Genomic DNA, 19,618 nt, shown 5'->3' on the forward strand with positions numbered 1-19,618 from the left:
TATATAATTTTTATTTTTATTATTTTTTCTAAATTTTATTTTTTATAAAAAAATATAAAAACATGCAATTTGAATGTGTTTATTATAAGAAATCTGATATCTCATTCAAAGGAAATATTCACAACTTCCAAAAAAAAAAAAAAAATTCTCACAATCCTTTTACAATTAATTTTACAAACAGTTACAACTGCACCACACAGATGTTCAGTGCATGTTCCATAATAAAATGGAATCATAAATCAAATTCCTAAGCTACACAACTTAACTTGGTCTATTAGTTGAGAGTTTTAACTATTAACCAAAAAGTCTTGTATTCAAATCTTGCGTATGTGATATGTACGTGAATTTGACTTAATTAACCTAAATGTCCAAAAAAAATAAAAAAATAAATAAATTCCCAAGCTCATCACTAACCTAAAACTCCATATCAAAAGAAATATCAACCATGAAGAGGATAAATTATTTTGTGCGAACGCCGAACGTAGCTCTACATTCGGAGACGAACCAGAATGAGCCATGTCAGCAATACCGAGCGCGGTATCGAGCGATACCGAGCAGTACCAAGCCGCGGTACCGACGTGGCTCATTCTGATTGGTGTCCGAATGACGTTCGACGCCCACATAGAATAATTTCTCGATGGAGAGGAACACAAGCTGGTTAACACTTAACAGGAATGTTTGACATCATTGCTCACAATCAATCCATGAAAAAACTACATATAAATGAAATAAGCATCACATTAACCAACAATAAGAGACCTATAGGAGGAAACCTTAAGAACAAGCAAAGCCATCAAAGGAAAACAGTGCTCATATATAGATTTAGACAATACTTACTTTAATCACAAATTCACATATACATTGCACATATAGACATTAAATCTGAGACCTCTTGATTGCAAGCTAAGATGAACTGCATTAAAAACATTCAGGCTTGAAAATCTTCAACAACAGAGTAATATCACAGGCTTCTAATGGTGACAAGTCAAAATCAAAAGATAAAATATGTTACCCAGGAGAGTACAGCGCACAGACCATATGCTTCTCTGGGGAATTTGAATGCAAGTAAAGAAAATAAAAAAGGTTGAAAATTTCAAATCAATATCACCTGGTTCATGTCATGTCCTTCCATTTCTTCCATCTCCATTCCAAATAGAGAGCCTTGGAGTTCTGCAACAGAAGCAGAATCAAGCTCTATTAGATCAAGGAAAGAGAGCTCATCGCCATTGCCATATATAGATGATGTAACTGACAGGAAAGAAAGCTCATTGCCATTGTAGAAGTAGAGTTACATCACAGATTATTAGATAGAGCCTCACAGTAACTTCCTCAAGTAACCAACTTTCTCTACTAGAACAGCTCAAATTCCACATCGCCCATGCTTTTACTAAAAGTCAGGCTCTTGCCTTCCTTTATCTTGCACACAGCCAACGGTGAACTCAAATCAAAGCTCCCCGGCACCTCCGGAGGTGCCGCACACCGTATCAAAGCCCAGTTGAGCCCCTCGAAAAATGGGTGCCTCTTGATCTCAGCTGATCCCTTCACTGAACCAAGTCTGTTGTCTGGATCCTTTACTAGTAGGCGTTCGATCAAGTCCCTTGCATTTAAGCTGATAGCTGGAGTCTCTGGGAACTTCAAGTTCTTAGACACCACATTGGCCAGAGTCTCTTCATTCCCAGATCCTTTGAAGGGTGTCATTCCATAGAGCAACTCATACAGAAATATTCCAAATGTCCACCAATCTACTGCACTTCCATGTCCATCACCTTTGATGATTTCAGGGGAAAGGTACTCGTGTGTGCCGACGAAGGAGTTGGAGCGAGCATCCGAAGGCTCTGCTACAAGCTGCGGAAGAGGTGTGATGTGATTAATTGCATCAGATCTTATTTTTTGCGTCTTGGCTTTGGACGAAGAGATGAGACGAGGGGTGAAACAAGAAATTTGAGGCCAAGATGGATGAAGGCAGTGAGGGTTTATGCAGCTGGACTCAGCACAAGGGCCTGAAGTTCTTGCCTCTTCCCACCCAAGTGAAGAGGACCTGAGGAGGACTGGATTTACATTACATCTGAGAGAAAGATCGAAGTCTGAGAGCATAATATGTCCATCCTCTCTAACCAAGATGTTTTCTGGTTTAAGATCTCGGTATATCACACCAAGCATGTGAAGATATTCCAAAGCAAGGAGGACCTCTGCAACATAAAATCTGCAGATTTATATAGGTTAGCCAGGTGATAAGATCAACAGAATAGCTTATTGTCTATGCAGGCGTACATAATAATCTCTCTGTAATCAAAGATTGGATAAATTCCCTCCAATGGATGTTGTAATACTCTCAGTATGAAACAAATTAGTGAAGTGTTGGAATAAGATTTTCATGACCTGAAACATTACAGGCAAATCTCCCGTTCAAAATGAACTGCTAGCAAGTGACATAAATGCTGGAGTAAATTTAAGGTCAAACTTGGAATTCAACATTTTGAACTACCTTTAATAAACAATTTGCGCATCAACTAAATACTACAATTAATACACTCTTACCCATTAGAGAGTATCCACGGGTTCTATATAAATTTCTTCATTTCAAATTTAATTTCCTTTCCGTAATGACAATGCCACCCTTAATGCAAATAGACACCTAAAAAGTTTGTAAGCACCTTAAAAATATATCAATTGTGATTGGCTAGTTCATATATACCAGGTTTACTAAAAGGGAAAATGCAATTGCACTTCGGAAGTCTAAATCTTGTTATAAAGAGAAATTGCTCATAAACTTGAACTGTAAAGATGAATTTTATTCAAAACACAGAGTTATAAATGATATGCCTTGTAAAACCATTTATAAACTTACCATACCCTAGGCAAGTAGATAAGTTTGTCATAGAATCAATCTCTATTTAACTTTGTTATTAAAAAAAAAACAATTTAAATTTAAATATCATGAACACATGAACAAAACATCCTATAAGCAAATATCAATAGCCAACTCATATGCATATATCCTTCCAATATAAGCTACTAGTCCCATCCACCAACATGGCTCACAGAAGTGATAAAACCACAGATCAGATGCAACAAGCCCCATCCGAGATCCCCTTCACAAGTCACAACCACCAGTGTAAAAGTAGATACATCTTCTCTCAGTATAAGTCTAATATCCACCACCCAAGCTCAATTAAATTCAAATTTATGGTAAGTCTCAATCAAGTATAAATCAAAATTTTCACCACTCCAAACCAACTCTCAAAGACTCGGACGCCTCAGCCGCATGCATCTTTTGCTAATTGATATAAATTGAATAAAACACCAATTATGTTGAACCATATAAGCTAATCTAAAGAAAAATAAATAAATAAAATCTCTCTTGATCATTATCACGGGCATGTTTTAATTACATAAATAATAAAATAAAATAAATCAATTAATTAAATAAATAAGTTATGTAAGGATAATTACTAGTTATAATGCTTTCGATGATAATAAATATGAAGATTTCTATCAAATTTGAGCAGTTGATATTCATCAAGTAAATTAGGACGTAGATTATATGCCTTCTATAAAGTAACCCATGAATCATTGCAATCAAGTCTGTCTCGTCGATGAACAACACAACTCTTGAATACAAGACAGCTAAAGTAGCCATTGGAACATGCGGTATAAAAATATCTGGCAAAGGATTGACTGTGGACTTAAACGAAAGAGGTGGAGAGAGAGAGAGTAGAATAAAAAAATGACATAAGGCTCATGAAATAAGGTCAAATTGAATTGATTTACCCCCAACTAGGACAGGTAGCCTATTTTGGTGCTCTAAATGGACCAAACCCAAGAAAGTCCTTATGTGGATGATACTATTCACGAAAAAAAGAATTAGCAAAAAACACATTAACTTATCCCGTATGCATCATGATAAACATTGAAATAAGCCACTTGATGGACGCTATGGAGATAAAAGTTTAGAAGCATTAAATATATGTTTTTCCTAGGGTTTGGGCATCTTGAATTTGGCTGAAATTTGAGATCTCTTAGATTTAGGTTTTCTTTGGGCTCTAGCGGCGTCTAGAGATTTGGGAGAGATCGATCCTCCTCGAGAGGTTAAGAATCAATTGTATCTTTGCTATTTTATTCATCGACGAGTGGAATACAAGCTTTTCTTTGAGTTTTCTCTCAGATTTCCTTGTGGAATTTGCTGTTTTTTCTGCTGTAAACAGCAGATTTATGCTGTTTTCTGCTGCGGACAGCAGTTTTGCTGTTGAATGTTCGCCGATTTTGGTTAGGTTACTTGCGAACGCAAGTGTTTCCTATCACTTGTCCGCACTAAACACACCACCAAATATATAGCAAAATCAAGTCCACGCCATAAACCATGTATAATGAACTCATAAAATGTGACTACATGATAGTAAGCCACATTAAGCGTCACAAGAGGAGAAAATCAATTTAATTCGCTCAATGTCAGCTTCAATACTCTTCAAAGGCAGGCCCTCTAAATTCCAAGATCAAGAAGAACATGGATTCAATCGAATTACACATTCTTAATTTAGTACATCACAGCCTCTAAAATAGTAAGAATATAAACATATATGGTAACAAAAGCTTTCGTTTTCTTGATTATAAAATCTATAATTAAAAAGGTTTCATATACATCATCAAAATAATGGTGCTTACTGACCAAGTTATGAGATTTTTCTGGATTTTATATTATACCAAAGAGGATATCGAACATCATCACTAGCATCACAATCAAAATGAGTAAATTCTATAATTACCACATCAAAAATAAAGTAATCCCACAAAATCTCCATATTTACATCACCTATAATATCTACATAAACATGATGTCCTCAAATATAGATCATTATACTATAATTTTTAAATGCCTGATAATGAGTATGATCACCCATCCAAAGGTCATCTTTTCCTTTCTTGAAACCAATAACATACAATGGTAAATAAGGTGAACACAAGTCCCTATAGATCATATGAAATCTTACTAAGAATTCAACACGTGATGAGAGAAGAGATATACAATGAGAGTCTTGCCAACAATCAAACCATATCAACTTATGTCTATCAAAACAATTTCAGTTGATCACTAATATGTTGGTGACCTTAACAATATATTATAAGGTAAGCAAAATTATGCATGATTAGTTATACGAATAGTTATGAAATTAGGATTAGAAGCTCAATTCGAAGTTGATGTGTGAAAGGTCATGTTAAAACATCTAACCACATTATGATTACATAGTCAAGAACATATGTAAAGACACAATAGCCAAAGCATATAATGGTCTGATGAATATATATCGTCATATCAAAGAAGTCATAAATGACAAAGTTGATAATAAGGGTGTGCAATATTTGGATAAAAATGAAAAATTGAACTAACCCGATCTTATTTTGTTGGTTTTGTTCAATTGCTAAAGTATCGATTCGGTTATTGTTATGATTTTGACTTTCTTTAATCTTTGATGGTTGGTTCCATTTTTGCTTCCATAAAACCAATCAGATTAAAAATGATTTTTGCTTTCACCATAGTCGCCATGACAAACTTGTTAGCTTTACTACTTTTTTTTCCTACAAATTGCATCTAAAATTTACGGCTATTCTTTGGCTCCAATAAAGTTATAATCTACGCAATAGGCATTGTTGATGTTTTGAAAGAGACTACACAACATTCATCTTGAATTTTTCATGAACTGCATCTTTCGACCAGGAACATTATGGACCACTATATTTTGTTTTTCCTTATTAAGACTGTTTCCAGCACTAAAGCAATAAAATTCTTTAGTGTATACGTTAACAGAGTAATTTCCTTCTGAACATCTTTAGCATTGAAGATATAGCATCAGTTTATAATTGGAGGGAAGAAAGCAACTCAACATTTGTTTCAATTGACTCCATCACTTCTAGTTGCTGTGACCCACACATCAACAAAATTAGATCAATTAGATCCATCAAGCTCACGCCCCTTCGAGTTTACAAGCACATACTAGACAAATTTTTTAGGAAGGAATCTCTATGTATTTAAGAATTCTTCCACCACTTGCACTTGCGCTTAAACTTGGTAATCTTCAATATATAAAAACTATAAGTGCTATATTATAAAATGTAATCACCCAATTCAATTTCTTTCTAAGGTCAAAATTCAACTTTCAAATTCCTCAAGTTCTTAAATGGCCTTAGTGCACAACCTAACAATCAAAGACATAATTACATCAATTTAAGCAACTATTTTAACATTTATATTAATATTTCAAATTACTTTCATTAACAACTTAACCTGTACCTAACTTTCCTCATGAACACTTGCTTGTTTCCGATATTTTACCTAAGCTAACGACTAAATTCTTCCATTGTACAAAATAATAATAATTGCATTAAATATTATTAAAATTAATCTAAAAGAAGTCGAGTGTCATCAAAGCTAGGGGTGTCAATATTTGACATGACCAAAAAACCCAACCCGAACCCGAATCGAAAATTCAAGGTTCGGATCAATCTGTTTGGAAAAAGGGTCGGATTCAAATTTCAAATCCTAACCTGATTGCAAATATGGGTCAAGTTCAGGTCAAACCGAAATCAACCTTGAACCGACCTGCGCAATCCAACTCGTGTGCGCTCGTCCATCTACGATTCATTGCGCACAGTCGCCCTCGTGTTATCGCACTTGCCCCATTGCCCGCACGCCAGCTTGCACTGCACCACACCCAACGCGACACCCACCTCCCCCTCGCCCGCTAGCCTGCATGCCCCCTCACCCTCTCTCCTGCATGCGCCCGCACTCGCCTACGCAATTGTGCGCCCATTCGCCTGCACACGATCGCAAGCACAGTTTCCCTCAATCAGGTCAGCGGGTTGGGTTGGGTTAACCAGAGATAGGGGAAGGTAGGGTTTGGGTCTGCATTTCTGACCCATTTGTCTAATCGAGTCAAGTTCGAGTTGGATCAATTGAAGGCGGGTCGATTGAGTTGGACCCGAACCCGAACCGAAAACCCATTTGAAACCTCTAATCAAAGCAACGTCAAATGCATTCGATGTCATCAAAGACAATGTCGAATGCATTGAATGTCATCAAAGACAAAGTCAAACATCTCTAAACTATTATGTAACGTTACGAATTGGTTTGAATATTATATTCCATGCAAATGAATGAAATGATATATAAATAGCTTGCGTCAACTACCTCTAATTTCCATTCTATTCGTCGAGTTGAGCCCACAAATCACTACCTAGTATTTTGTCACGACCCGTCCCGGATGCTCAATCTAACGAGGCGGGTACGAAAAGTCGGACGGTAGTACATTTCCAAAAGTAAAAACAACTCATCATCAAAACTTTTACAATAAACTGAAGAGCCACTAAACACAAAAAAACTATTTTACCTGTTATCATTTGCTCCTCGTCTTCTGTACATCTTTCTTCTTCCCTATCAAACAAAAGTACACTAATTGATTCAGTCAAAATGAAAATCATAAATTTCTTCCTTTCTAAATTGAATCAGAAAATCACTTACTCTTCCTCTCCTTCGATTCCACCACAAGATATCTTCTTCTTGAACTCAACTCCACCTAATAGCCCAAATTTCCTTATGTCTCCAACTAAAATCATCAAGCAAAATCCCTTCCATCCGATCAAGCTACCAACCTCTTCTCACACTGATAGCCCACTGAACAGGTTTGCACATAAATGCAAAATCGATGAACAAATTTCTCTCCTTATTCCTCTCGGTTAAGCATAAATTCTACAAACTTCTGCTTCGTTGTCAATTGTAGTTACGAGCCGCATGAAAAGCTTTCTCTATTTTCAACAACACTAAACATGCCGTCCTCAACCTCCAACTCACTCCACACAAATGAAAGTATATAATTTTGCGCTTAATCACATGAGTGGCATCTGCTTGCTCACGCTCAATTCACCACCTGCACCCGGTTGTGCTCACTCACTAGCCCGCACACTACTCGGCCTAATCTCGGTCACTCCCTTGCTCTCTTGCTTAAGTGATGTACTGCACCGGTTCGGTTGAATCAGTCTAGCCAATTATTACAATAGGTGTCCATAAAAATATATAATATCAAACTTCACTGATGGGGACATCAAATCATGGAAAATATATCAGAGACGTGACCGCCGATCTACGACCATGATTACGCCGATCTACTTTTGAGTCCTCATATGTATTTGTTTTATTTATTTGCTTTATGTATTTGTTTTAGTTGAATTTACTTTTTTACCCTTAAGGGTTTGTCATGTGTAAGCCCAAAGGGCTAAGTCGTTTTTTATTTTTTCGTTCATTGTATGAGGCTATATATAGCCCCTTATATTTCTTTTGGAGGTAAATGAATGAATTATAATCAAATTTCTGCATATTGAGTTCTTGTCAGAGCTTGAGAGGTTTTGGAGAGAAATCTCTTGGAGAGGAAAGCGAATCACCCACCAACCTGGGAAGAGTCCAGTTTCGTGGCTATTTTCATCTAATTTCTTTTTTTTTCCTCTTTCTTCCTCCCTTCCCCTCGATCCCCACAGCCCACCTGCAATCCTAAGCCTCCGGCCACCTCCACAAACCCCCCACCACCGGCCAACCACAAGCCCACCATCCCTTCTCCTTTGGCTAGCACCCCAAGCTCTCCACCCCTATCCGACCCCATCTCCCCTCACCCTAGCCACCGGCCCCCCTTGGAATTTCCCCATCCAAGCATGTAATCAAGCCTTGCCAATTCCGCCTTTCTAAGTTAGACAACCTATTTAATTCATATTCAAATCAAATTTGAATTTAAATTGTTTCATAAATTTCGAAATTCTATTTTTGGAAAGTTTCTAATAAAATTAAATCATATTTGAATTTAAATTCAATTGCATTTAATTAAACATTTCTAAATCTCCAAGTCTAAAACACCCTTAATTGCATTTCCCTAATTCCCTCTTCCCTTTTGAAACCACCGGCCCCCTCTCTCTCTATGCTCCCCCCCTGCCCCCTTTCAATCCCACTTGATTTCTTTCCAAATTATAAACTTCTCTCTTTGGAAAGATTTCAAAAACCCTCCCTCTCTCTTACCAGCCCCTCCCTCTCACCCCTAGCCTCTTTTAATTCTTTCCAAACTTAAGAATTAATTAGGGAAACAAATTCCCAAATTTCCTTCAATACTTCCTCTCCAAAATCTGAACCTATTTCTTCCCCAAGCTCCCATCTTTGGCCGGCCACCTCTCACCCTTCTTCTCCACTTGAATCCTTGAGAGAAACTTCTTTCTTTCGAGGGGAATCTTTAAGGGAAGCAAAGGACGTCGCCTACAATACTTCAACCCTACGAATTCGATGCATTGCCGATCCCGATCTTGACTCTTGCTTCGTTTACAACGAGCAATGATTCGTCGACATCCTCCGGTCGACTTTCTTCGACGTCAATCCGGAAATAGACCATTCCGCCGAGGAGTACTTGGATCGTATTATCTTCACCTTGTCTGAAGCCATCGAAGAGAAGCTTTCTACCGTTCAGTGGCAAATTACCACCGTCCCACGACGAGGGTGAACTTTTTCTCCTATTTAGTTTTCTCCTAATCTTCTTTTCTTGCAAGTGGTGAATCAAGCACAAGGAATCGTGCAAAGCTATATGCCAATGCTTAGTAAGCATAGGGCTTGAGTTTTTTTTTTATGCTTTCTAATTTCATTGTTAACCTAGGGATGCTATTGAAAATCTACTTAATTTGCATCAGTTAAAATTCTAATTGTTTGGTGATCTTAGCTTTTTGCATGTGATTTGGCCTAAGCGGAGCTACCTCTTTCTTGATTTCTATTATCGTTTATTGGCTAACGTTTTTAATTATTATTGCTCTTATGCAAAACGTGCAAATTCTTATCGCATTCATTTAAATCATACCTAGTCCTGCATCATTCACCCTAAACAAGTCTCTATGTCTGCGCTCCTGGAAGTAACACCTTCACCCCTCAAAAGTTTACACATCATCCAATTCCGAATCAGAGAACACAATCTGCCGAATCTTTGTGAGAATTATAAAAAAAAAAAAAAGTTCAGCGATGCTAGGACATCAAGTTGGCAGGGACACCGCGGAGCTCAACATACTACAATGGCTTTGTTGGCAAGGTCACTACCTCAAATTGTGTGGTTGCTGGGGTGAGGTTACAACTATTCTTGAAATTGTGAAATTTACACATCATCGGAGCAACAAATCTTGAAATTTCATGTATAGCATCTCTAGTTTCTGCTAAATAGAGAGTTGAGCTTCATGAGCTATTTCCAACTACGAGCAATGCTGCCAACCAAACTATTTTCGCCTTTAGCCATATTAAATGCGATGTAGAACTATATGCGTATGTTGATGTTTAATTAGGAAATTACACGCTCGACGAAGAGCAAGAACAATTATTCAACTTCAAGCAATTTTAAATGAAAGATTGAACACAATAAAGAGACAATTAGATTAGGCAATTGGTTACACGATATTCGTTAGGAGCACAAAATAACCAATTCAAATCAAGCTATGCATTACATGGAGGTTTTCAAAGGAAATCCCTAAATTAACATTTAGACTAGTCACTATTAGAATCCCTCACTCATACTCTTAATAATTGATTAGGCAGAGAAAGCTTGCATAATCTTTATGATGCCACAACAGAGGAAGATTGGGAAGGAATAAAACTAGGGAGAGAGTTCAGTTTTGTCATGATTCAAAAGAGAGTTGCCACTGAACGGGAGGTTGTCGTTGATCAATAGTGGTTGCAAGGGAGAAGATGATGCGTTCCACGTACTCTTCGAAGGAGTGATCATTCTCAAGATCTATTTCGAAGAATGGAGATCGTAGAATGTCGATTAACCCTTGATCGTCGAAAACGAAGCTGTGATCATGTTTCGGATCAGCCATACATGAGTGGACAGCAAACTATGGGTTGGGGAACTTATGGACAACAAACAAAGGATTTCCGAACGGCGGGATAGCAAACGGTCTTTGTTGAAATTTCTGGACAGCAATATTTGTATGTCCAGGAAATCTGGACAGCAGTTTTTGCGAGGTGGAAATCCTTCGGAATCAATGTTAGGGGAAAAGGAGTTAGAAGGACTAATTCCAAGTAGAGAGGGGGAGGTAGTGGGGGCTGGCCATAGAGGAGGGAGAGCGGAAATAACTCATGATTTTGTGTATTGATAAAGGAAGGGAGGCAATTCAAAATCTAAAATTTAATTTCAGATTTAATGGGTGGAGAGGAGGGAAAAGTTTGAATTTGAATTCTCCAAACAAAGAGGGAAAGGAGGAGGGGAGGGGCCGACCATGCCTAGGATAGGGGAGGGGATTTGGGGAATTAAGAGACTTGCCAAATCTTGCCTACTTGTTAAGGAAATAGGATTTAAATCCAATCACCAATTAAATTTGAATTGGCATGAATAAGGTAACTTCCCTAATATAACTCATATCTTTAAATAGAAAGAGATTTAGGATTTGAATTAGATTGGGATTTGATTCAATGACTTTTCAAAATTATTAGACACTAAATTTGGAAAGTATTTAGGAGGTGTTTGAAAATTAGGGTTCCAAAGGAGGGGTGTGGCCAGCGGCTAGGGGAAGGGTGTGGGGCTTGGACCGGCGGATAGAAGGGGAAGAGGTTTGGGAGACCGGCGGCTTGAAGGAAGAGGAGGGGGTTTCTGGGCCAGCAGCTAGGAGGAAGGAGGGGTTTCGGCCTAGGGTTTGGGTGGAGTTCGGCCAACAAAGAAAGGGGAAGAGGTGGAGGGGGGCCGGCATAGGGTTGGTGGTGTAGGGGTTCATCCAAGAGAGAGATATGGGACCATGAGCCCGGATGCTTCCTGCCGCTGGTGGGTAATACGCTACTCTCACCTAGGGACTTTGAACTCTCATAAAAACTCTCAAACTAACCAAACACAAGTGCAAGAAATTTTCTTCATAATCATCATCATCATCCCTCCCAAGAAGAAGAGGTGGCAATAAATAGCCAAAATACAATAGTAAAACCAAATGACAAAAGTGCCCCCTGGGGTCACATGAACCTACTCCCTCAAGTGACAGTAAAATCGAAAAAACACAATAATAAATCAAATACAAATAATAGCTTAGAAATAAAGAGGTGTACTCATGGTCGTTGATCTTTGGCCTCTTCGCTGGTAAACTCTCCACTGTCGGATGTCCTCATCAACATGATACCAATCAACACACCAAACGAAAGAATGAAACAAAGGAGAAAAGACCAATAATATAATATTGAATTAATTGTAAAAAGTTCTTTTGACAACAACAAAGAGAGAAATAAAGCAATATCCTAGTGACACCATTACTAACAGAAAATGATTACCAAAACAAGACAACGCATAATAACAAAAGTAATTTATTAGCTAATTAGTTACCAAGAGAAGACAACGCATAATAATCCATAATGAGCAAATTGAGTGGACCTGCATCACCCTTATCCTCGCATACTCTCGTCATGTGGTTAATTTCAACAATAACTTGTGTGTATTGCATGTTTTACTGGTGTGATTCATGAGGCTCGTGATAAAAAGGGGAACAGAAACACATTCCAGTCTTATAATAACACCATGCAGCTTGAAAATTTACTCACGCCATGCAATCACATAGCACTGTCTACTTTCTTGAAAAAGATAAATCTTAAATAAACAATTCATCTAGTAATGTCCTCAAGGAATAATAAACCAACAAAAGTTTAAGTGGATTGGTCTAAATACCAATCCAACTAGCCCATTACATAGCAAGTCATCATTGACCTTCCTTCTAAGAATTTAGGGAACTATAAATAAATGAAAGTCGCCATAAGCTAACGGAAATTAAATTAGAATTAATTGGGTTGAAGCCCAATAAGCTATTTATAGTAGCATACCTAGCTTCTGGTTCTGAGAACCTTCTGTCATTCTGTCTTTGTCGTAGGATATGCAGGTCACCGCCTGGACAATACTCCATAACTAAGCATAAGAGGTTGTCTGTTGTAAAATATGAAAATAATGTTGGAAGAAATGGATGATCAAGCATTTGTAGGATATCTCTTTCAGTTTGTGCTCGTAGGATCTTCTTTCTACTGATCAAAAATTCAACATCCATCACTTTCAGGGCAAATAAGCATCCAGATCCAGTTAACTCAGCAAGGTAGACAGTTCCAATGTCTCCACAGCCGAGCTTTTTTATTAGTTTGAAATTCATTAAATCCAAGCCTCCATGCTGATTCAAAGCTTGGTGTATAGCTGTCCATCTTACATCCTTTGACATGTGAGGACGAACCACACTAGAGCCACTTTGATTGCTCTCATCACTATTGCTTGTGCTACTACTATTATCACCAAGGCTGCTCATAGAGCTTTGTGAATAATTCCCCTTTTCTTTCGACCTTGAATAATTGGTCAGTTTAGAAGCCGTCGCATTTCTAAAACCACAATTATTTGGACTGCATTGATAGTTACACACAACAGTAACATCAGGCTTCATAGCACCTGATGCTGCAAAAACAGGCTTCAAGCAACCCAACTTGGTTTCTTCACTGGAAACTTCCCCAGGTTCATTAACATTCACAGAACTATTAGAACTCCCAGTTGGCTGTGATGGTTCCTGAATGCCTTTCTTAGAGGAAAACTTGCTTTTCGCTGTTGTTTTGGTCATTCGAGGACTTAAGCTAGGCTTATTCAGTACACTTCTTTCGTCAAGATTAGACATGAAAGCTTTTTTACATGCTTTTCTTTTTATATCTATCTCTGCTGTCCCAGATGGGCGACCACAGCTTTTTGGTGTGGAAGCAGCACTATGTGGAGCAGAAACAGCTTTTGATAGAGATGCTGTGATACACTGGATTCTTTTTTTGGTTAAATTTGGTTTTAAAGCTGCATTAATTGGAGAAGCAAGAGATTCCATACGAGAAAATTCTGACTGACATGAACTACAAACTTGAATTCCATTATGAGATGAATTTAGGCAAACAGTTTCAGGAGCAATAGATATTTCAAATAAATTCCTTTTCCTGTCACCAACAGAAATGCCACATTTGTTCTCCTCCAGAACCATTGATGTATACAAACTTTTAATTGTACCAGCTTCAGAGCCACCGGATAAACCGATTGGTTTTGACCTCTTCATTGCAGCCAGCTCTGATGCCTGCGTGATGCATAATCTTCTCAGAGCTTGTTTCATTGTAATAGATTCAGAAACTCCGATTCCAGATGCTTGCGATGCACCAATGCGAATAGGTTTCTTAGATAAATCCTTCTTCTGCATGTCTCCAAGAACCCGACGGGAAAAGCCCAGCACCTTGGGTGACAATCGGAGATCAATTGCTTCAATAACCTGTTGAAGGTCATCCTCAGCATGAAAACCATGGGATTTCCCTTCGCCTTCTCTCAGCTTAATTCGTGGTAGCTTTGGCCCATTAGAATGATTCCAAAAGTTAAACTCTTCCCTCGATTCAATAATCTCAGAAGTACCACCAAAGGAACCCATTTGGAGGCCAAAATATATTAATGGAACAACATAGCCTAACTAATACCTATCTTATGGAAGGATCTGGAGGATGCATAAAACCATAGTCAAAACAAACCATAAAATCTGTAACAACAATCTCTAAGGGTATTAATTCCAGGATTCAATGCCGTTGATGAACAATGCTATTCGTCCCAGATGAAGAAGACAACCAAATCTGGCAAAAAAAACTGTTAAGTACAAGAAAAGAGGATGAACAACCGAGGTTACCTAAACCACAAAAAAGTTAAGAACAATATCCAACATTGATTTGTTTAGTAACTACACTGAACTTTAGAATAATACCAAAATTAGGATGGCCGTTAGTTTAACTGACAGAAAAAGAATTAATAAAGAGTCAAGAACTTGATAAAGCATTTTTTTATAAAATCATTTGATCCGGAATTCTCTCCTAGAACATCCAGTATCAAATTGGGCATGGGCATCAGGGCTTAAAATTGCATCATCATGCCAATTAAAAGTAAAACATAATAACTAAGTCAATTAACCAAATAGCAAAAGATGTAATATAAATAAAATAGGAGAAGCTATGGCTCCAAGCAATAACTATAACTACCAATTGCTTTAAATTATACACTTGCATTCACTAAAAGATATAGAAGTTATGAATTTTCAAATTTGATAGATAATTTGGCAAAATATTTTTAACATTATAATATGATCACATCCAAAAGAGCTAACTGTGCTAAATCATAACTGGTAGGGCGGGTCAACAATTTTGACAATGTGCCATTGTTATATTTAAGATTACAAAACAATATCTTTTATTTAGAGAATATTTAGAACAACTTAATGATCAATTTAAGAAATGTAAATAAAGTTATTGTAATGTTTTAGAACATTATACAAGCTTTATAGATTTTATATCTTTAAACCATTACGTTATCACTGTCTATTTCATTAAAAGTATAAGAAAATAAATTATAAATGCATTAAACTAAAACACCCCAAATAAATTGCATGAGGCCTTATACAGAGCTTGGGATGTTGAAGAATATTGTGATCAATCTCTTAAGACTACTGCACTTATATTTAATGTCCCAGAAGAAAAATCATTATCATCTCTTCTAAAGCATGACATATATATAATCACAAGATTATAGTTCATAAATATTCGTTTTAGGATGCAATAGCTGAAAAGTTGATTTGTAGTTATAATATAAATTTAATCTTTATTTTGTTGAATCTGGATCTACACCTACATTAACAAATGTTCATTCGACTAAACCGAGCAAAGGTCTAAATCCATACTTGAGTTCAAGATCAATTGTGAAACCAAACTTAAATTAGAAACTAAAATTGATAATTAGATTGAACCTAAGATAATATCTAAATAAAAACTGGAATTAGAATATGAACCTGAATTCTAATAGGATGATTCAAGTCCTACTAAAAATTTTGACAAAAAGTTCATTACAAATCAAAGTGAGATTGACTTTCTTTTTTTATTCTTGATTTTCAAATTTAAAAACAGGAGCCTTAATAAAACGCTAAATTGAGACAATAATTTCAAAAAATTTGTTGACGATGAACGTCTTAAAAGAAACTAGGAGTTTTAAATTCTATCCATCCAATCAAATATAAAAAGTGTATAATTCATCACAAAGAATCATTAAGACATTCAGGTTAATTTTTTTAAAGAGCTCGATGTCCATATGCATATATCATATATTCATATTTATATGGCTTGACTACTTTAATTTTTGTTTATCATCTCATCCTCTAAAGATAATCATTAGTTTTTTATCTTAGGATGATATTAATATTTTAATATTTTTATTACTTGCTTCATATCATATTTATTATTTGTATGATTTGCATAAAGATGTCCGTAATAAATCGAGTCACTTATAATTCTACTGAAGATATGAACATGAGATATATGAAATTCGGATTAGTTGAAAAAAGTAAAGTTCTGTCTAAATTTTGAAAGGCTTCCTATGTGAACTTTAAGTATTAAATGCTAGAAAGGCATGACCATATAAAATCATACAAACACATTGGGATAAATGCTTATAAATTGGAAATTCCAAACAAATTTAGCATTATTCCAATTTCAATATATATGATTTGACTTTATTTCAAGAACTTGCTATCAATGCTTTACTCTTTCCATCTCTTCCTTGTGAATTCACATCCAAAATTTTACAAAAAAAGTCTAGTCATCTTATTCTAGATGCAATCTTCAATGATGAGATCATATATACTCTACAGTTGGCAGATATCAAAGTCTTATGCATTGGTATGACAAACCTAGTCATAATGATTCATAGATTACTTTAAAGAAGAAATTATGGCCAAATTTCTTTAGCAAATATAAAATACTCAATTTGGTGGAGCACATTTTTTCAAATTGAGCACATTGATGCAACATTCCACACTGCTTGCTTTTCCTATAAATTTGCATTATAACAGAGATGGGATTTTTGTAGAGCATGTGGATCGCACTCCATTATTATCGTTGTTGTTTTTTGTTGTTGCTTCAACACTCATAATTCCGCTAATTTGAGAGGATCTTGTTATGGCTGTAGATCAAGGGAGGTTGGACAAGCCGGTCCAACGGCAGAAGCTTGAACAAAATTCATGGAGATTTCGGCCCCCCTTGTGGGGCCTAGAAAAGTAATAATTTATTATGATAGGGGGGAATTAAGGACTGAATTAATTAGTAAAGATCTCCTAATTGAATTTGAGAGGAAAATTTATAAGGAAAAGTTGGCAAATTTGGGGGCTAACTTGGAGGATAATAATTAGGAGATGTTTCCTAATTAAAGGGGGTTGATTTGGAGGAAATTAATCAGGAGATGCTTTCTAATTAAAGGGGGTTTGATTTGGAGGAGATTAATTAGAAGATGTTTCTTAATTGAAGAGGACAAATTTGGGGTTGATTTTGGAGAGAATTAAGGGAAGGCTGTTTTGGGATTTGCTATATTTTGTATGCTTTAAATAAGTTGGTTACCCTAGGGTTCAGTTATGCTTGATTTTGCTGGAATTAGTTATGCTTAGATTGAATGGGCTCTAGCCGACAGCTAGGGATTTGGGAGAGCCAAATCTTTCTCTCCAATTGAAGATCCAACTGTATATTGCTATTTTCTTTCATATATCTTATAATAAAAATATTTTGGAGTGTTTTTCTTCCTAATTTCATATTGTCGTTTGCTGATTTCGAAGAAATTGCATTCACTTCCTATCAAATTGGTATCAGAGCCCTTTCTTGGGTGGAAAAATAATATATATTCGTTGCTTTTGCAATTGGAGCCAAGATCCAATTAAGGGCAGCAAAGAAGATAGAGGCATTAGAAGGTAATATAGAGCAATACAAAACCAGCATGGAGAAGTTTTCTACCATGAAAGAAAGATTTACATCTATGAAAAACCGCATTGAAAATTGATTTAAAAGGGTGGAGGAGATGTTAAGAAGGCTCTTGGAGAAACAAACAAAAACTTCACTAGTGGTTCTGATGGCTAACCCTAACCAATATTTGATCAGGATCTCCTTAGCCGAATCAAAGGCAAATCGGACAAGAGAATTTGACGAGGGGAATTTCTTTCATCAAGTGTCACCTCCTGGAGCTCTGATAAGGGGTGATCAGGGTTCCTGGATGAGGGGACAACAAAGAGAAAATCTTTTGGTGAAGGCAATACAGCGGCCGTCCACTATGAGAGGCATTTTGGGCAAGGGGAGTGGGCCCTCGAGGAAGGAGTGGGTCAAGTTTTGGTGTGTTTTTCTTCCTAATTTCATATTGTAGTTAGCTAATTTTGAAGAAATTGCATCCACTTCCAATTAGATTTCCATCATAAATGGAACTCAAAATCCTATTTTTCCTATGATCTCTCATTTCCTTCTATAAGAGATTCTCTATTAGGAGGCTCTGATTATGATTGGGTTTGGATTGACATGCACTTTGGCACTAAATCTAGAATTCAATCATCTGGCAGTAGCTATTACATTTTTTTCTTATTCTCCTGATGTCCGATTTTAGCATTATTTACATAGTAACTGAAATTAGGATTGTGAGATCGAAGCTAACTCAATGATTTTGAGAAATAACCAATTTTAAGTTTTTTTTATTACAAATAAGACTCATAAGGCATGTAAAATTTATTATCTTGTTAAAAAAATCAGATTATCTTAAAGGTACGTGCTGTTGAATGTGAATTCTTTGAGAATAGTAGAAATGTTAAAGACAAATTCAATGTAAAACTTTCAGACTGTGCCGACATAAGGCCTGATCTCTTTCGTGACTTTTATCCTTATTCATTTTTCATTTGCAGGCATTGTGATTGATATTGCATGTATGATTGACTTTCAGTTAAATCTCCTGTAAGTTGGCCTTTCGTCTTAGTGGGTCTTAATCATTATATTATTTGATTAACTATTATATTTCTTACAAAAATTCATTTTTAACAATCATTATTTTATAAATGCGAACAACTTTTACATATTTTGATTTTCATCTGAAGATGCGAAGCTTTTACCTAATTAAATTTAGGAAACTACCATCTGGATCTTTAGTGTCCTTGCTTTGTTCATCTCATCCAAAATTTGCCAATACATTAGATTGTACATAACCTCAAAATAAATATTGTTAACTACATGCAAAAATATTTACATTGGCAGAAAGGGGACTATCTCATTTTAATGTTATCCAAAGACCAAGCACAGAAAAATAAGTAGACTACGGTTCACAACTACAAAACCTTGTAAGGGAAAAATTATATGGTCTAGCCAAGTTGAAATAATTTCATAATATAGCTTAACCTTACAATGATATGCCCTAAAAGAAGGCAAAAGTACGAGGCTACAACTACCTGTGAGGTGAGTCTCTTATCAATGAGTGGAGAAAATTATAAAACAATGAAAGATGACGAACATTATGGTCAGTTGATTGTGGGCAACAACAGAGAAGCATGGGCAAATGTGGCATTACTCAGCAATGAATGATGAAAAATTGCAGTTCACGTCATTCAACAATGGTCAATAATGGGCGTTAGTAGTGGTCGACGACAAGCTTCGAAAATAGAGTCAAACATCAATTGCGAGTGTCAGTGATGGGAATTAGCGGCGCCAATGTGGGCATCGATGGCAGTCGAAAGAAGTGTCAATGACAAATACAAGTGAATGTCG

At 36.4% G+C, this 19,618-nt stretch overlaps 1 protein-coding gene across 2 annotated transcripts in view; it reads right to left on the minus strand.

Moving 5' to 3' along the window:
• Positions 1 to 779: 779 nt before the first annotated feature.
• LOC110114641 (serine/threonine-protein kinase D6PK) overlaps positions 780 to 19,618 on the minus strand; it is a 28,423-nt gene continuing 9,584 nt past the window's right edge. Inside the window, exons 2-3 of one of the 2 annotated variants that reach the window (XM_020847584.2) lie at positions 12,854 to 14,650; positions 780 to 2,203 (exon numbers count right to left, since the gene is read on the minus strand). In XM_020847584.2, the coding sequence (XP_020703243.1) occupies positions 1,351 to 2,203; positions 12,854 to 14,454 (2,454 nt within the window). In that variant the 5' untranslated portion in view covers positions 14,455 to 14,650 and the 3' untranslated portion in view covers positions 780 to 1,350. Of the gene's footprint in view, positions 2,204 to 12,853; positions 14,664 to 19,618 lie in introns of both variants that reach the window. The other variant, XM_020847585.2, reaches the window with a different exon arrangement.

Source organism: Dendrobium catenatum, unplaced genomic scaffold, assembly GCF_001605985.2.
Source record: "Dendrobium catenatum unplaced genomic scaffold, ASM160598v2 fragScaff_scaffold_1341, whole genome shotgun sequence".
Classification (NCBI taxonomy): Eukaryota; Viridiplantae; Streptophyta; class Magnoliopsida; order Asparagales; family Orchidaceae; genus Dendrobium; species Dendrobium catenatum.